Source organism: Gymnogyps californianus, chromosome 23 (genome assembly GCF_018139145.2).
Source record: "Gymnogyps californianus isolate 813 chromosome 23, ASM1813914v2, whole genome shotgun sequence".
Taxonomy (NCBI): domain Eukaryota; kingdom Metazoa; phylum Chordata; class Aves; order Accipitriformes; family Cathartidae; genus Gymnogyps; species Gymnogyps californianus.
Window position 1 is genome coordinate 2,616,921 of NC_059493.1, and position 16,754 is coordinate 2,633,674.

The 16,754-nt window shown below is 37.9% G+C and overlaps 1 protein-coding gene across 1 annotated transcript in view; it reads right to left on the bottom strand.

The window, feature by feature from the left end:
* Nucleotides 1-15,005: 15,005 nt before the first annotated feature.
* The window catches only part of UNC5D (unc-5 netrin receptor D), an 81,708-nt gene continuing 79,959 nt past the window's right edge, over nt 15,006-16,754 (bottom strand). The window contains exon 16 of the mRNA XM_050910109.1: nt 15,006-15,267. Coding sequence (XP_050766066.1) covers nt 15,063-15,267 — 205 coding nt within the window. The 3' untranslated portion in view covers nt 15,006-15,062. The remainder of the gene's footprint in view (nt 15,268-16,754) is intronic.

The following is a 16,754-nucleotide window of genomic DNA, read 5'->3' on the forward strand; positions in this document are numbered from 1 at the left end:
AATCCAGATTTTCTGAATGTTAATGAAAAAAATACCTATCACACCAGCTGATGCCATTCTATTTTATGACCTTATTAAATCTTACACTTTCTTATCATGCCGTGACAATTACTGGAGTATAGGACAGAACTCCTTCTCTGCATCAACCGTGGCATGTACACTTTCTCTTGTCACCGGTACAGGCTGAATGATTTAGACCAAATGAGCAGTCCTGAGAGATTTTTTTACACTCTTGACAGGATTATATAACAAGAGAAAGGCCATTAACAAATACAAAGGAATAAGCAGAAGGGAGAAGGCAGGTGAAGAATGGGGAAGTAGATCTTTAGATCTGTCACTTCATAATAAAATAACCTTCATGTTAAGATTTAATGAGCTGGTTATCCCACTAAAGAGGGAGGAAAATACTGTCACCCTGCATATCCCAGGGATTTTTGGCACAAGACATATCTGCTTGCCAAGGCAAGACTGGAGAGGTGGGGTGTGTGAGTGTGTGCATACACATATATACCCAGTGTAGTGTCTGTCCTTATTAGTGTGATGTTTCTGCCTCTAAAATCAACCCAGTACAGAAATGTCTGTGTCTGCAGGCAGAACAGAACTTACGCTCTCTCTATAGTGGTACAGTGAGACTAAAAGACTTCGGTAAATGACAATGTTTTATTTTTATATACTCCTAGAAAGCCAGTGTTACTTTTTTCCATCATGAGAATTTCTTAGCTCTTGCATTGATTTAAGTAGTTACTCTTCAGCTAGCCTTCTCATTAATTCTGTAGAAAAAATTATCATTGTAGCAGGCATGATTAAGAACTAAGAGCCCTCATTCACAGCCAAGTATGCTTTACTACTAGGTGATCCAAAACAAAACACTTTCAATATTTCTGATATAAGGAACCGAACTGTTTAAAGGGTCTGCTTTAAAGGTTATTTTGAACTCTGGATTCATCAGAAGGCATTTTTTAAGAGCTAATGATATATTCATATGTAAAAGAGCCATGCTAATAATGTGTTTTGCCTATTATAATACATAACTCACTGCCACACTATAGAGGCAGTTGTCATGTGATCCTATCTTATAAATGCAATCACAAAACACTGTCTTAGTCATACTGGGTTTTTTTCAGCCACCTTAGCCCTCTAAGAAAAACAGTGCATAGTTGTTACAGTGTGCCTGGCACAGCAGTGTTGGTAAATAATAACTTAATAATTATATTACAGATACAGATCCAACCCCTGAGGTACTAGCCACTGTATAAGAAAGATTGTCCATGCTCTGAAGAGTTAAAATACTAAGAGATGATTTTTTTTTTTTTTTGTCTTTTGGAGGGTAGAGGAGTTGGAAGTATTGCTGTATTCAGTTTAGAGAGAGAAATCTGAGGACCCCAAAATCAGATAACTGACATCAAACGCAAAATGTAGCACAGAATTACACCCAGCTGTCCTGAGTTCTGGTCGAGTGTGAGTGGTGTTTTTCTCTTATTCTCTCTTTTCCAGTAGGTTTTACTACCTTAAGCAAGGTCATTCTGCTTTTCTAGGCTAGCAGTATAATACTGTTCCACCGGGGAATTAAACATTGCACAGTTTGGCACTTTGCAGCCACCAGTGAGGTACTGTATTCAGTAAAGACATCTTTCAGTTATTCTCCACTAAAGAAAACAGCAGAGAATGCAGCAGTTCAAAGCGCTCGAGATGTGCCATCTGATCGGCCCTCTAGGTCCCTCCTCTTTGATCTGTAAGGATACTACATGGTGTGCTTTGAAGCAGGGTGGGGAGACCATAGAGAAGGAGTGCTGTTTTCTTTATATTATCAATCACATATTTTGAAATCAAGGATAGGAGTCAAACAACTCATTGTAGCAGAGTTCATGCTTCACTGTGTAGTACTTTTTCCTTTGAGAGGACAGAGTATCTTGATCAAACGCTAAGCAATATGCTGAATATTTTCAGCACGGCTTTTGGTGTCAAGAGTAGGACTTGCCAATGTGTGATAGTGGTGGGGCTGCATCTTTTATAAAGCCTGTCTGATTTTCTTAACACTTGTGAGAGATTCCCCCATACTGGAAAAACAAAACAAAGTTACTTCAGGGCAGATGGTTTCCATGCCACATTAAGTGTGAAGTTGATTGTAACAATTCCTAGCCAGCAGATCTTTTCTTTAGAGGTGAAGCACAGTGACAGGACTTTACAGCCCTCTGGACAGCTCACCTGGGTTTCTGAGAGGATAGTGCTTCCAAGTGCATTATGCAAGTTTTAATTAAAATGGGTAAAAGTCTATAGTAATATTTTCTTTCCTTCCTGTTGAGGGAAGAAACATAGCATTACAGATGCTTCAACCATGGGAAATGCCAGCATGTCAAATTGCTGGGTAATTACAGTGTCAAACATGGGTAATCTCTGCAAAATGTAGCAATGCATCAGTGATTGGGCTTGCTTAGGGTTCGTTGGGGTTTTTTACTAACAAAGCTTTCTTTAGGACTTCAGGCATTGACCATTACTTAAGGTTTGAATCTGCTAGTGGCTGGTGTTATTTAGTAAATAAAGCTGACAGGGAAAAAAAGAGCAAACAAACAAAAACAAAATAAGGGAAAATAGCCTTGAAGCTGTGGTAAATATTGGAATACTAACTACATAAAATCAAACCAATATCTCACAAGTAGAAGAGAAAAAAAAATGCAAAAAAGCACAAACCTCCTTAGCAGAGGACAGATTGGGATTTATTCAGTTTAGTTTAAATTAGTCTGTGGTGTTTGTAACCAGGAGTAGTTCTTTCCAGTGTTGCCTCCTGTCATAACAGAAGGGTTCGAGGATTTGAGTAAGCAACCAAATGGCCTTAAAACAAAACAAAAAATAAACACATGCAGGGAGAGAATCCATTTCTCTCCTTATCTTTTCTCTATCTACCAACCAAAGCTATCCTTCCTACCACGTATTCTGTATTAGCTCCATTAACAGCTGTTGGGAACATACTGTAACAAAATCTTCTGGTCTATACAACAGGGCCCTGGGGAAATTTGATGTCCCTAAATGAGTCTGTGACCTGTTCAAGTGACCAGCCATGACTGTAGCTGTGAAGGCAGCTCATTGCTTCATTATTCCCCACAGATGCTGTAATTATTCCTTCTAAATTCTGTGAAGACAGAACAGGACTGAAAATTAGACAATGGTATGCATTGTATGTTGAGCTGAAGCATGTCAGCACTCTTTAGATGAGCTATCATACATTAAATGACCATATGCTTATTTTACTAGGTATTTGCTTCACAAAAAGCCTTTAGTCTGTAGGAGGATGTTAAAAGTTACAGGAAATTATGTGATTTTGCAATTACATTAAACTTCATAATGCTACAATAATTCAGTTGCACGTGAATTTTTGGGACTGAACAGCTGCTTTCTTTTTTTACTTTCAAGGTGTCATTTAAGTGGTGTCAGTTGTTCAATTGTTGCTGGTATATTTAGGCTTGAAGTAGAAGAAAAGTCTTTTGAAGTGATACTTGGTTAAATGCAATCTTTCAGCATTGTTTGAAAATCGAATCCATTTTACATAATAATTTCTGATATGCTTAACAATAAGTGAGTTTTCGTCCTTCCTTTGTGTTGAAAATATTACCTTAGTTTTTTGCATTTTCAGAATGGCTCCCCTTCCTGTAACATCTTCCACACTTTTGTCGGTAGCAGAAACGTGGGCATTAGGCTTGTTAAACAACGTTGACTCCCCCGCTTTGTGACTGGCTCTCTCTGCAGAAGGAAGTAGCATTTTTTTGTTATGCTTTTCTTAGTGAACGACTGCAGTGAAAGGAGGACAGTAGGGTTAAGCAGTAGTTCTTAATGGAGTGTGACAGCCTGCTTTCTGGAGTTGGAGAAGCAGTTCTTACAAGACCAGGTTTTAGACCAATCCAATAGTTTTGGCTAGATCCTGTGATCTTCTTTAGGTGGATATTCTGTCTAAATCTCATCTGTTAAGTAGTTTCAGAACACGGAAACTTCTGTATGTACAGTGGCTGTATAAATTCCTCTCTTCTTGGTCTTCCCCATCTGAACTTCAGAGCTACATGGTTTTGACCAAATGTCCTCAAAGCACATCTCTGCAGTGCATTATAAAACTCATTCTAAGCCAGACTATTTGATTTCGGAGACCAAAATGACTTTACTAATCAGAATAGATGGGACCCTCACTGTATTAAATAACATTTATTAGTTGTTTGCATTACAGTTTAGATCTCCACCTTCTGTCAGTTTTAGGTTTTATCTTCTTCCAGTAGTGTCACCTAGCTTTCACTATCTTCAAAGACAGGTCAATGCTTTATTATACTTGAGCTTGTGAGCTGACATTCTACCTGTGTTCAAAACAGGTATCTACAAACAGCACATGTTTTAATAAGCCTTAATTCTTCAAAAATCCCTAAGTATGTACAAGACGAGGGGAGTGAGAGTAATTATGATTTTAATTGCATCAGTAAAGATTACCTCCTGACTCTGGCAGGGGGAAGATACTGATTCTAATAGTGGGTTAGGTAGCTGACTGTTTAAAAGAAAATGAATTAGTCTCAATATGGTAACAGTAATATTGAGGTTCTTTGCTAATCTCAGAGTTCATCAAGAAGCTGTGGCAGGGGAGGAAAGAGGTTGGAGGGGCAGAGGAGAACTTGCAGTTGCACAATGTCCTAAGGAGTCATTTGCGCTAATGCACAGGTGTATTTTTTTAAAGATTCAGAGCTCTGCCAGGCTCAGTGCTCCCTTGTGCTTTGTACTGTAGCCCTATACAGACAAGATGGATAAAATGGTGGAGGAGGAGATGAGCAGAGGGGAAGCTTGTCCAGTCACTGTGCAGCTGAGTACAGAGTTGGGAACAGAAGCTGTGGTGGAACACCAGTAGTCTCCAGTCACTTTAGTAATGGCTATGGTTTAGGCATGCTTAGCAGTGCTATAAATAAAGGGTAAAACAAATAGGGTGTGTATGTGCATTTGTTTTTCAGGACTAAGGAAGGGGGGACAGTGGTTTAATTTTAGCCATACCTTTTTCTGAATTCTCCAGTGGTTATGCTTCATGACTTCATTGACAAGTTACAGTATAGGGCTGTATACTTGGAAGCAATGTGGATTAAAAATGGTGAAACCTGCATTCCAGTTGTTAGGGTTTTGATATTTGTGTACGTCAGAAGACACATAGTGAGGTTTTTATTGAAGTGTACTACTGATGCCAGTTTGGCTAGAAAGAGGTGAACCTTTAATATATGGTTAGATGACTGTGTAATACCGGAAGAGGATGATAGGAGGGGAGCTGGGGCTTTTTACAAAGTGATAATCTGGTTCTCAAATAATCAAACTTTGTGAAGTAAGGAAAGCAATTTAATTTGTCCACCAAGAACAGAGCCATATCTTATTGCAGCAATTTTATAAACAGAGTAAAAAAGCAAATTCATTTTATTAATGCAAAATGCCATTGTATTTTTGGGTACTGCTTCCATTTCTGATGTACCTGAGTGCAGCAGGGCATTAGATGCGGACTGGGGAGCTATGCATGCGTGAGGGAATGTGGCATGTAAATAAGGAGAATGCCACCCAGCTTCTGTGTTCAATGGAGACCACCATTCTGTTTCGAAATAATCTGACAGCAGCCTCTACTTGCAGTGTAATTTCTAAGTGGCTGTTCATTAAATCACAATGCAGGGAACTTCTTACAATAACATACGTTATTTCTCTGCAAACATAATTAATCATGAATAATTTTACAATGAATGTCAAAGGCAGTTAACATGATAGTCCTATTTATTATAAAGGGTGGCCATTACATTATGTGGTGGATGATATCTTGGATGATAACAACTTAAATGCATGTAATAAAATGTTTGAAGGATATCTTGATTTATAACAGCTTGTCCTAGCATCCCCTGCTATGTATGTATTAATAATACATTTTAGAACATCTCACTTAAGGTGAGCGAGTGCCATATCCAGCTTCTCATTTTGTCAGGCTAACATAGTTGTAGTTGATGCTTAATTGTATGTGTTAATGTGACACAGTGGTAACTGGAGTGTAGGTCAAATCTGTCCAGAAAAGGGCTAGATACTATGTCTAGCAGAAAGCTGAAGGTTTTGTCTCACCTTTTAGTCTTTGTTTATGTAAAGATACCATCTGGCTAGGATGGCTATGATAAGGATTTTCAGGGGGTATGTATCACTGTTCCTGAGGCAGTGAAGTAAGGCTGACAGCAGCTAAATTATTAAAAACAACCCCAAAACCCCCAGTGTTGCACTGGCCCCACCCAAGGGCCCCCATGGTGACAGGCAGGTGCCTGTGCCCGTGAAGGAGACGAGCACAGATGGTACGGGTACTCACTGGCCCCCTTCCTTGTGAGGTTGCCACCTAGTGGTGATAGCTACCTAGTAATCAGAGGCTTTCCGATTGCAGGACTGAGCGCTCTATTTGCTGACAGGGTATGTCTGTTCTTTTAAGTGGGATCTAAAATTATGAGCTCATCTGTATGGGGAGGATTAATCAAGACAATGAGTTCTTATCTGGTGTGTCTCAGTAAAGGGTGTTACAAATCAAAAGATTACATTTACATGGTAAATGGAACAGAACTCATAGCTTTGTTTCCAGTGATACAGGATTCAAGGTACAACCATTTACTGAATGTAGCAATGGAGCTATCTGCATTTTAGAGAGAATTGTCAGTGTATATACATACGCAGAGAGGTTTTGCATCTTCCACCTTGCAAAAAGCAGAGTAATATATGTTGCTTTTGCAGTGCAAAGGACAAAGATGTCCTAGTCCTGGAGTAGGGCTTGTACATATGTTCAGACAAATAAATAAGGCATTTTAGTGAAATACCTTAAATCACATTTTAGGTAGAATGTAATTGGCATTCTTTGGGTTGTAGTTCAGACTAGTATGAAAGCAGGATGATATTCTTGAATTGTTTCAATGTTGTCAGTAAAGGGTAAACTTCAGTTCTGGTCCTATTCCTGTAGATTTTGCAGGTTTTCTGGAAAAAGGTGTCTAGTACACAGTTTTCCAGCACAAACTCCCATACAAGACTCACTATAAAACCAGTGAAGCATCCCAAAGCACTCTTATCAGAGCATCTTGTTTTATCACAGAAATTAATATGCCACTCATACAGTAATCTAAGATGTCAGTAAAAGACTTTATTCATAAATAACTGATATGCAGTAATTTACGTCTGTACATTTATCTTCAAAAGGCTATAGCCATACAATTTTTGCAAACTCTACATAAAACATTCAAACTGTCCATTTTCAGTACAATATAACACAGCTGTTTGGCATTACCAAATATATATGTATATATATTTATATATGTACATGTGCTGAAAAAAGAAGCCAGTGCAGCCTTTTCCAAGGAGTCTTTCCCAAGTATTTTACTGTACAACATTCAGAATTTACATTGATAGAACAAGGCACAGAAAGTGTGGTATGAAGCCAAGGCCATGCTTTTTATTAAATGTTCTTCTGTCTCTCTTCCCTACTCCTTCAGCTTCATACTAAAGAAAGCATTCAAACCTCTGCTCTTTTTTCAGTTCTAAACAAACTGAAACCGTGGGGAGAAGCGGGGGGAGGGAAGAATGCTCAGTCAAATGAGCAAGAACCAACATTTTCAGAACCTATTCATTGTGAAAATAAAGGAGCAGAAGAGAAAATAGGTCTCTCTAGAGGAATACTTGTGTTTTTTTCTCTTGTTAAAAAATTATTATTTATTTTGTATTTGATTAGGTTGAAGTTCCCCCTCCTCTTTTCACCAAAAGGCTGGTCAAAAGTTTTGGAAGTTGAAAATGCAATGGAAATTTTTCAGTTAGCTCTAGTCATGCATAACACTGTTTTCAGTCTTACCAGACTGACCAGCATCACATTTTACTTCATCCAAATTAACAAAAGGTGTACACTTAACGTTTTTTGTACCCACGTATAAACTGAGATCAGCAGAGTCACAGTGGGCATGAATTTGGTTAAGAGGTGGGAGGAGGCAGCTACATCTCCCAAGTCACAAATTATATGATGTCCGTTTGCTGTTCCCAAATATATATGTATGTATGTATATGCCACATCCCCAATGAGGCACATATATGTGTGTGTGTGTGTGTGTACACTGCTTACTGATGCATCAGGGAACTTTGTGAGGTTCAGTAATGGTATCTGGGTTTTAGACTGGAAGTGGAAAGAATGCAAAAGTCTACAGCTTCATGTAAAAATACTCCTCCCTCCCCCTCCAACTTCAGTGCACAAATGGGGGAAAACTGAAGGAACTGCTTGAAAAGGTATCATCATAAGGTTAATATTCCAAATTTCAGTATGGGAAATACCAGGTCTTACATTTTTTAAACTGCAAAAACAAAGCTTCAGTCAGTTCTAAGCGAGGATTTGTTAGGAAGCATTCTTGTTCTCTGTAGCAAATACACTTGCTGTTAGATCCATGTCTTCCCCCTCCTGCTGTTTCAGAAAAAACTTTAACCAGGCTTGGTGCAGTACACCCTTAACTTCATTTTGTGCTACACATTTCCTTTTGGGATTAGACAATAAGATTTATATACAGAGACCAGATAACACAGGGGTTTGACATCTTCTTAAATCTGCAGAAGTACATTCTCAACCAAGGTTATCACACCAGGGGCAGACAAACTAAGTAGCTGCTGACAAAACCACGGTTCTACAGTAGGTGAGTGTCTAATCTCATTAGATTACAGTACACTACGTTACAGATCAGGGATGGGTCATCTAATCTCCCTATCCCTTAGCTAAATTTTCACAAGTGACTTCAGCTCTAGTTACCCTGTGACAGCAAGGCAAGGAGGCTACCCATTGAATCCTGGCTCACCTGGATTCCCTTGTAAAGCACAAACCAGTTATTCAATACAATTGAACAGCTTATTTAAAAGCAGCTTTTGCAATAGCTTGAAAATTACAATACACCCCTACCCACCCAAGCCCCAGACAAGAAACACTATTAGAATCTGTACTATTCACCTCTAATACAAAAAATATAGTGGCAAATTCCTAGACATTTATTTTATTTTTGGACAGAACAGTGAACATGGATACTGACAGATTTTTCTTTTACTTGCAGCAATGAGTAGAACATCAGTTCTGTTTTCTGCATTGCGGATGCTGTTACTATCAAATGATTCTCTAAGTGATTCTTTGATCTTAGAGTGATTTATTTATTTTTGTCCATGTTGGAAAGGAGATTTTTGCTACCACTTGCTCTAGTATTGGGAATGAGAGAAAAGAGCTAGGCTGTGCGTTACTAGAAAATGATTCATGATCTTTTGCCAGCACATTGAATTTTATTTGTTGCTACAGGTATTGTATGTTTTATACTTAGTATTTTTAGTTACTGTACTTGCTGAGGAATTCTTTAAGTAATTTTAACTAGACAGTTTTAACTAGACAGTCATTATATATCCAAGAAAGGATATATGTGCCATTTTACATGCTGCTGTGGAAAAACCGCCAGCCTCTTCTGAAGCAGGAATAGTGTCAAGGGAGTAATTTTACCAAAGCATATACCACAAAGGAATAACCCATAGAAAACATTCTTCAGCAAGTTTAACATGAAAAAGGTTCTCAGTGAATAATGTTAACCATCTCTACTGCTGTGTAAAGAGTGGGAGAACTTCCTAGGTATAATTCAAATTAGTAAAAGAAAGGCTAGAAAGACAAGTCTTCAGATCATTCACAGTTGTTAAGGGCTTAGAAATAATTTCCTGTTTTCCACTCAGTTAACTACCATCCAAGAAATAATGCAGCCCTTTGCTTAAATCTATCTTTTATAGGCAGAGACAGACCAAAAAAAAAAAAAAAAAAAAAAAAAAAATCAGATCATGAACAGAAGTCCACAACAGTTCCTCACTTGTTTTAGCTGCACTGTATACATAAACTTTATTTTTTGTAGTGGAAAGTATTATCTGGAATTGATCAGTTACTGAATGTTTTAAAACTCTTCATATAGCACTATCTTTCAAGTGAAAAAAAAAAAAGAATGGACCTTTAGTATGATGTTAATACCATGGAGTCCTACAACAAGATCCCTGTTTTAGTGATTTATGCTGAATAAGCTTCTCTCTTAACCTGCTGAAAGCAAGCTGTGCACAGGCCCATAGAGGAGGAGACCAGCTGTTGCCAGAGATAAAAATAATAACAAAAACAGTTCCCTGTATTTTAAGAGAATTGTGTCAATATCTTTTCATCTATTACAAAAAGCCCAATAAAATTTTTGTGGGAGTACATCTTCGTTTTATGGGACTTGCACTGGTAAATGAAGTTTGAATTTAAATCTACAGAGCAGGGTTCCTTTCCTTGTGGCTTAAAGGACTTTAAACTAGTAAGACTGCAAAAGCAGTGTTGTAAAAGCGGTAAATTAGCTTTATGATGCTGCGTCTGGCGGAGCTGTGAAGTGCACCATTTTGGTGACAAAATTGTAAGTCATTTGTAAAATGCAACTATTAGTCCTAAATGACTCACAGCACAGAAATATCTGGGAAAAGTATTTAGGAAGATGAAAATATACTAGAGCAGATTCTTTGGTGATGTAAAATCAAAATGGCTATTTCATCATCTCGCACTCAGGGCAGCTAGACGGAATCTGAAGTGTGTAACATTACATTTCTCTTTCTTTTACTTTCTAGTTCGTGAAGGGATTTTTAAAATTATTTTTCAAAAGTCATAATTTATAAAATAGAGGAAAGGAATACATTTTTAATTTCTGGCCTCTAATCCTGCTTCAGATGCTCCTTTACATCTGTGTTTTGGATTAAATTTATACACATTTCCAGAAAATCTTTTTAACATAGATGTTAAAAATGTGCTTCTGGAATTGTAAGATCGCTAATAATGTTCAATGTATCTATTTATATAGCATTTGCATACAAATTCTAAATTATAGTTCTGAGAGAATACTGTATTGCAAAGCATACTTACAGCAGGCTCGTAGGGGAGCTGGCAAAAGTCAGCTGCTTTCTACTGTAGAAAAGAGGAAGCAAACATTTAACATTTTATTTGTATTGTTTAGCTGTTTGTTAACGGTAACAAAATCCATGTGGCTGCCTCATTTATATGGTAGCAGAAGCATTCACCTAAAACCGTTGTAATTTCTCCATCTCTAAAACCAGGATTGTGCATAAAAAAGGGAGGAGAACTGGCATAAGCCTCCATAAGTGAAAGTGCTGAGTGCTATTAATATCATCCCATGATGCTAACACAAAACAACAGAAAGAGAGCATCTGAAAACAGGCATGTCTGTATCAGACATATCAGGTAACCAACAGATGCAGTGGGGGGAAAGGGAATAGAAAAAAACTGTAGCCTATTTTTCCACTCAAAAGTCTAACTTAAGGTCTTATTGTCCAGTTAGTTACTGCCTGCCACTATCCATCATTATCGTGGAGAACAAATAATTTCCTTTTTATGGTTTTTTTTTTTTAAATGATTTTGACATCTTCTCTGTCACCTCAGTCTTTTTTTTCAGGTACACATTTTTTCCTCACAGGTTTTATTTTCTGGATGTTCAGAATGTATTAGCTTGAGTAATTTGCATAGTAAAGTCAGTTACTGTATTCTCAGGCGTCCTGCACTGTTTTGCAGGCGTTTCTTGTGGCTTTATGCTATAGCAAGATCTTAATCCTCTGTGATTGATACTTGAATGTGGAAACAGCAAGAAATTGAGGAAATGGAGGAATTGTGTGATTTAGGCTGCGTTCCTGTTGAAAAGCAGGTTATTGGTCACTCCATCTCCAAAAAGATACAGAACTAGAGATGATACAGAGAATAACAGCAAGGATGTTCAAAGACGACCAGGTTTTTTCAGCCTAGACAAGAAAGTGAGCGGAAATGAAATGTGAGAGAAGCCTGTAAAAGAATGCATAATATGGACAAGGTGGTTTGGTAACAGTTACTCAGTATTCCTTACTACATAGAACTAGGGGAAGCCAGTGCAATTGTTAGGCAGCACGTGTTAAAAAAAGGAAAGCTCGAGAAGGAAGGGCTGTTTAAAAAAATGCAAAAGAAGATTGTGGCACTTGTTTCTCCTGGATATTGTCCATGAAGTCCAACTGTTTCAGGGGGTTCAAAAGGGATCAGTCAATTTGTTGAAGGACAGTATCAGTGATTCTTAGACACAGTGGTCCAGATGCAACCCCCTGCTGAGGAAGCCTTTTAGTACAGCGCATGTTTCTTACAGTGTTTCCCTAAACTTTCAATCCTGGTCACTATTAGCGATACCACACAAGACTAAATGGATTTTCACCTGACATAGTATGGCAGTTCTTGTAAGACTCAGGTGTACAGATAGATAAGCTCACATTAGAAATGTAGGCTAGCGGTTTGGTTACTGTTTCAAACCCCATTCCAGTGGGAGAACGGTAAGTAAGTAGTATTGGGGCATTTCTAGTCCACTTAAACAATACAAAAGCATCAAAACAATAATAGGTTGGAAAGAGTCAGAGTTCTTCATTCAGATTCACAAAAGTAAGATCAGTAACAAAGAAGCTGCTTTAGCAAAAGTGAAGAAAAATGGGGAAACAAAACCTAAAGGGAGACAACAATACCCTAATTGAGGAATGTAAAATTAAAATTGTACCTCAGGCCTGAAACTGAAGGGTTTCTTTTCTGACACTGTAAGAAACTTTGACGTTTATTCCTTTTCAGTACGTTAACTCAGACACTAGACTTCATTGGATTTTGGATCTAACTGGGATTTTGGTGTACAACCCAGATCCCTTCAGTCTGAAGGCCCTTTTAGATGTACTTTGGAGGAAGTCAGTCTAGACAGCTTCTGGTTTCTCTCTCTCTCGGCTTTACTGAGCGTTCAGTAGGCAGAGTTGGGTGTTGCTGTACACAGAGGTTTTTCAAAGCTACCAAAGTCTTGAAAGCAAACACGGTGCGCTTCCTGAGAAAAAAGCTTTAAGGTCTGAGCTCCATATAGCAGCTCTTTTTGACCCCATATGCTATGTGTAGCTCACATATATTTGGAAAATGAGAAAATACATACAGCTCTTCAGAATGACATGAACATGTTACAGCACCTGCAGGGTAGTACGTGGGTCTTTGTTGTGGTAGCTAACCTAAGGTAGTTTGAAAATTAAAACTGCATCTGAGGAGAAGCTGAGAACAAATTAACTGCTGGAGAGTGACTGTAGCTGGTTTCCCAGACAACGACAGCTCACTAAAACTCCACTGCTTTCTGTGGATGCCATTCCCTATTTTTTTTTAATTCATGACATTTTGTCCAATGAAGAACAGGTTTCTGAGGAGAAGGACTGGAAGTGACTAGAAATATAATTCAAACACAGATAGAACCATGTGCTGCTGAAAACAGTGGCAGCTTGCTGCTAAATAAACTGGTATTTTTGTCTCAGTCTTAAATATGCTTGCAGCCATTATGATTTACCATTGCAAACACGAACTCTCATGTCAGGCTGCATGAAATACTAAAGTGCAGAAAATGTTTGGGGAAGTCTAAGTATTTATAAGTCTAAGACTATTCCAGCCTGCTGAGCTGGGAAAGCAATGAAATCTGCAATTTCAGATCAGCGAGAACAAGCAAAGTCTTACATCAAGAGTTGTTCATCATACTTCTCAGAACTGGAATCCTGGGTAAAGAAATAGTCTCAGATTATTATAGATTTGCACACTAAGTACCTACCCTGTGGCCTATCATGCTGCTCTCGGCCAAATATGGGGGTAAAAAAAACCCAGAATGCTTGTTTTCAATTTCTTGCATTTCCATAAAGCTCCTAAAGTCTTGTTTATGTTCCTGCTTTACACTGATTGTGTTCCTGTCACCAAAACTGATAGCCTAGGGCCAGAGCTAACGAACACCTTGGCTAATTTTAATGGTTAAATTTGGCTCAGTACCAGTTCCACTAGGACACTCGCTCACAGTGACAGCTCTCTTTTTGGTTCAGTTGAAGTAATAAATTATTTTTGTATGAAAGGGATAAAAAATGAGGAGATTCTGGTTTTGGTGGTAAATGCAGTTATGTTTGTAACTAAACCAAGTGTAATGCAGCCAGCTTTATATCCTGTGAAATTTCCAAATTGTACAATGAAATCAAGCCAATTTTTGGCACTACCATGTGGGGTTTATTGTTTCAATCTGAAACTAAACCAAAATTAAGCTTTGCTGATTGACTTCATCTTTACTTTTTAGTTTAGCCCCAGAACATGAAGTAATAAAAAAATGTGTAAACTTGCTAAAATAGGGCTGGCAATTTCCTGCGTTTTATTTGGTTATTTAAATCCACCCCCCCAAAGAAACATTTTTTGACTAAGTGCAAGTTTGCAGACTGAGAACTTTAGAAAATTTCTCTCACACACGCTAATTTCACAGAGAAGGGTTTTGTTCTGTTATTTTGTTAACAGAATAGGCAGGAAAGCTCTGCAGCAAATGTACATTCATTGTGATTGAATTTTTAAAAGAAATTGTTTGGAATACACATGATATCAATTAAATAGTTATGAGATCTTCTAATTCCTCAAACATCTGAACAGGATAAGGCCAGATTTTCAGTTTTTCTGTAGCAAATACAAAGTGACAACATGATGCTATCAAATGACACTTTAAACCCACTCTTCAAGTGTGGTAAGTTAGAGATGCAGGACAAAGGGGAGTCAAGGCCCCAAGAAGACAAACCTTTAAACTAGGATTAACCTCTAGTGGCTCTAAACAGTCAATGTCATATTTGCTGATTTTCACTAGGCATTGCATTAGCATTACTGTTTCCTAAATGCATTATGTCATAATATTTACCTTTATGGCTCTGTATCTCACTCCTTCCTGCCCCAGGAATGATAGATCTGTAGTTTTGTTTTTGACATTAAAATGTGAATGTTAAATGAGAGAGGACAGGGAGAAGCTTGTGTTTTCCTTATTACTGAGATGATTTTTAATAGGGCTTCTTCTGCTCCTCCAACTGAAAACTGCATTGTGGAAGTGAGTGTCTGTTTCCATACACACTGTGCAGAAACCCTTATTTCCTCCCTGCCAAAGAGAATCTCTATTGTAATAGTCAAAGCTGGCCATCAGTTCTTGAATGGAAAAAAGTGACTAAAGTCCATTTTGTCTGCTGTAGCTGAAGTCAGGCTCCTCAATCTCAGTTTCTGTTATGTCTGAGATTTTGGAGTGTGTCCTTCCTATTTCTTCCAGGGCACAGGCTAGGGAGTCAAGGTCGCCATCATGTTGATGTCGGGCTTCCCAGAGGTCCAGAATGACGGCAGATGGACTGCTTTGTGTAGCAAAATAGGAGAGATTCCTAAAAGGTGAAACAAAAAGGATGAGGAACAGTATATACTGTAGCTACGATGAATGCGAAAGTGCCCTCTGTTGTGCCTAGCACTATAGATGTGTTTAAAAAAAACAGAAAGCCTTTACGCAAGACCTAGATGCGATTAGTGGACACACACTGGTACATTTATTCTTCAAATGTCACTTGCTCTGTTTAGCAGAAGGAGAATGAACAAGGGACTTGTATATTCTGAGGTACATAAATGCTGGCCAGCAGTACCATCCTATATAATTTAGAAAACAAGTCAGTTCTGGAAAGCATCATTAGTAAACTCAGCAAGTATTTGTCAGGGAGAGGAATTATATAACTTAAATTGATGCTTGTGAGTATGTGAAGATATGACATCTTAATTTGAAAGTTTATATTTTATCATGTTTTTAGGACTTTGCAGAGGTGATATTTGCAAAGAATTTGGTAAAACGAAGTGTTTATCTTAAACACATTACCCTGTAACTCCTTTTATTTATGGGCTTTGGACATAATCATCTGAATAAATATATTAACTTCACATTCACAAGCATAAATGTTATTTATAGCATTTGTATTACATATAGATACATATTTATAAATACAGGAGGAAACAGATAACCTGTAGCACAGAAAAGGAAATGTGGACTTGAATGTTATTGTTTGGGTTTTTAAACCAACTCCAAGATAATTAAATGTTTGCTACTGACCATTTTTGGACTGTTACTCATCAGTAAAAAACAGGCAGATATAATTTTTTTTTTCCTCAAGCTTCACTAATGACCTTTCCTCAGTACGTTCATCTCTATTGGTGATTGAAAGTTAACATACAGGGAACACTTTGTGTATGTGTAGTACAATTCCAGCTTTGAAGAAGTTCCTTGTAGCAATGATATGAATAGTTTCAGTGCACTGAAAGAACAGATTACTGTCTAAACTGAGGAACTAAAGCCAGGCTGTTACTCTTGTCAAGTAATACCTTGACTGCAACAAAACTACTACTATGGCAGTGGCCTGTATTTTCAAATAGATGGGGGAAGTATTATGATGACACTAATGGATTATGCTGTACAGCAGATATGTGGAAATCTATCAAGTCAAGTATTTGTGCTCTACCATCTGGTTTTATAACTACATTTTGGGTTGTTTAAAGTGCTCAGCAACTTGCTTTTTCTATCTATGAATTTGATTTTATAAAAATAGATGTTGCAAAGACCCTACCAGGTATCTCCAATACAGAATCAAAAGTTAAAGGGCTATCACAAATTTGGTCTTACACAAGGCAGTGTAATCTCCTCAGCACACTGTCTCTCAGTTTCCTGAGAAAGAAATCTCCTCCAGCTTCCTCTACACATGAGGAACGGAAACCAGGGGAGATTAAAGTGCCTGACGATAGGTAGTAAACGCTGATAAGTAAAGCAGAATTTTCTGACTCTCTCACTGCTGCAAGACTATAAATTACTTTTTTCTTTGTTTCAGATGTGGTT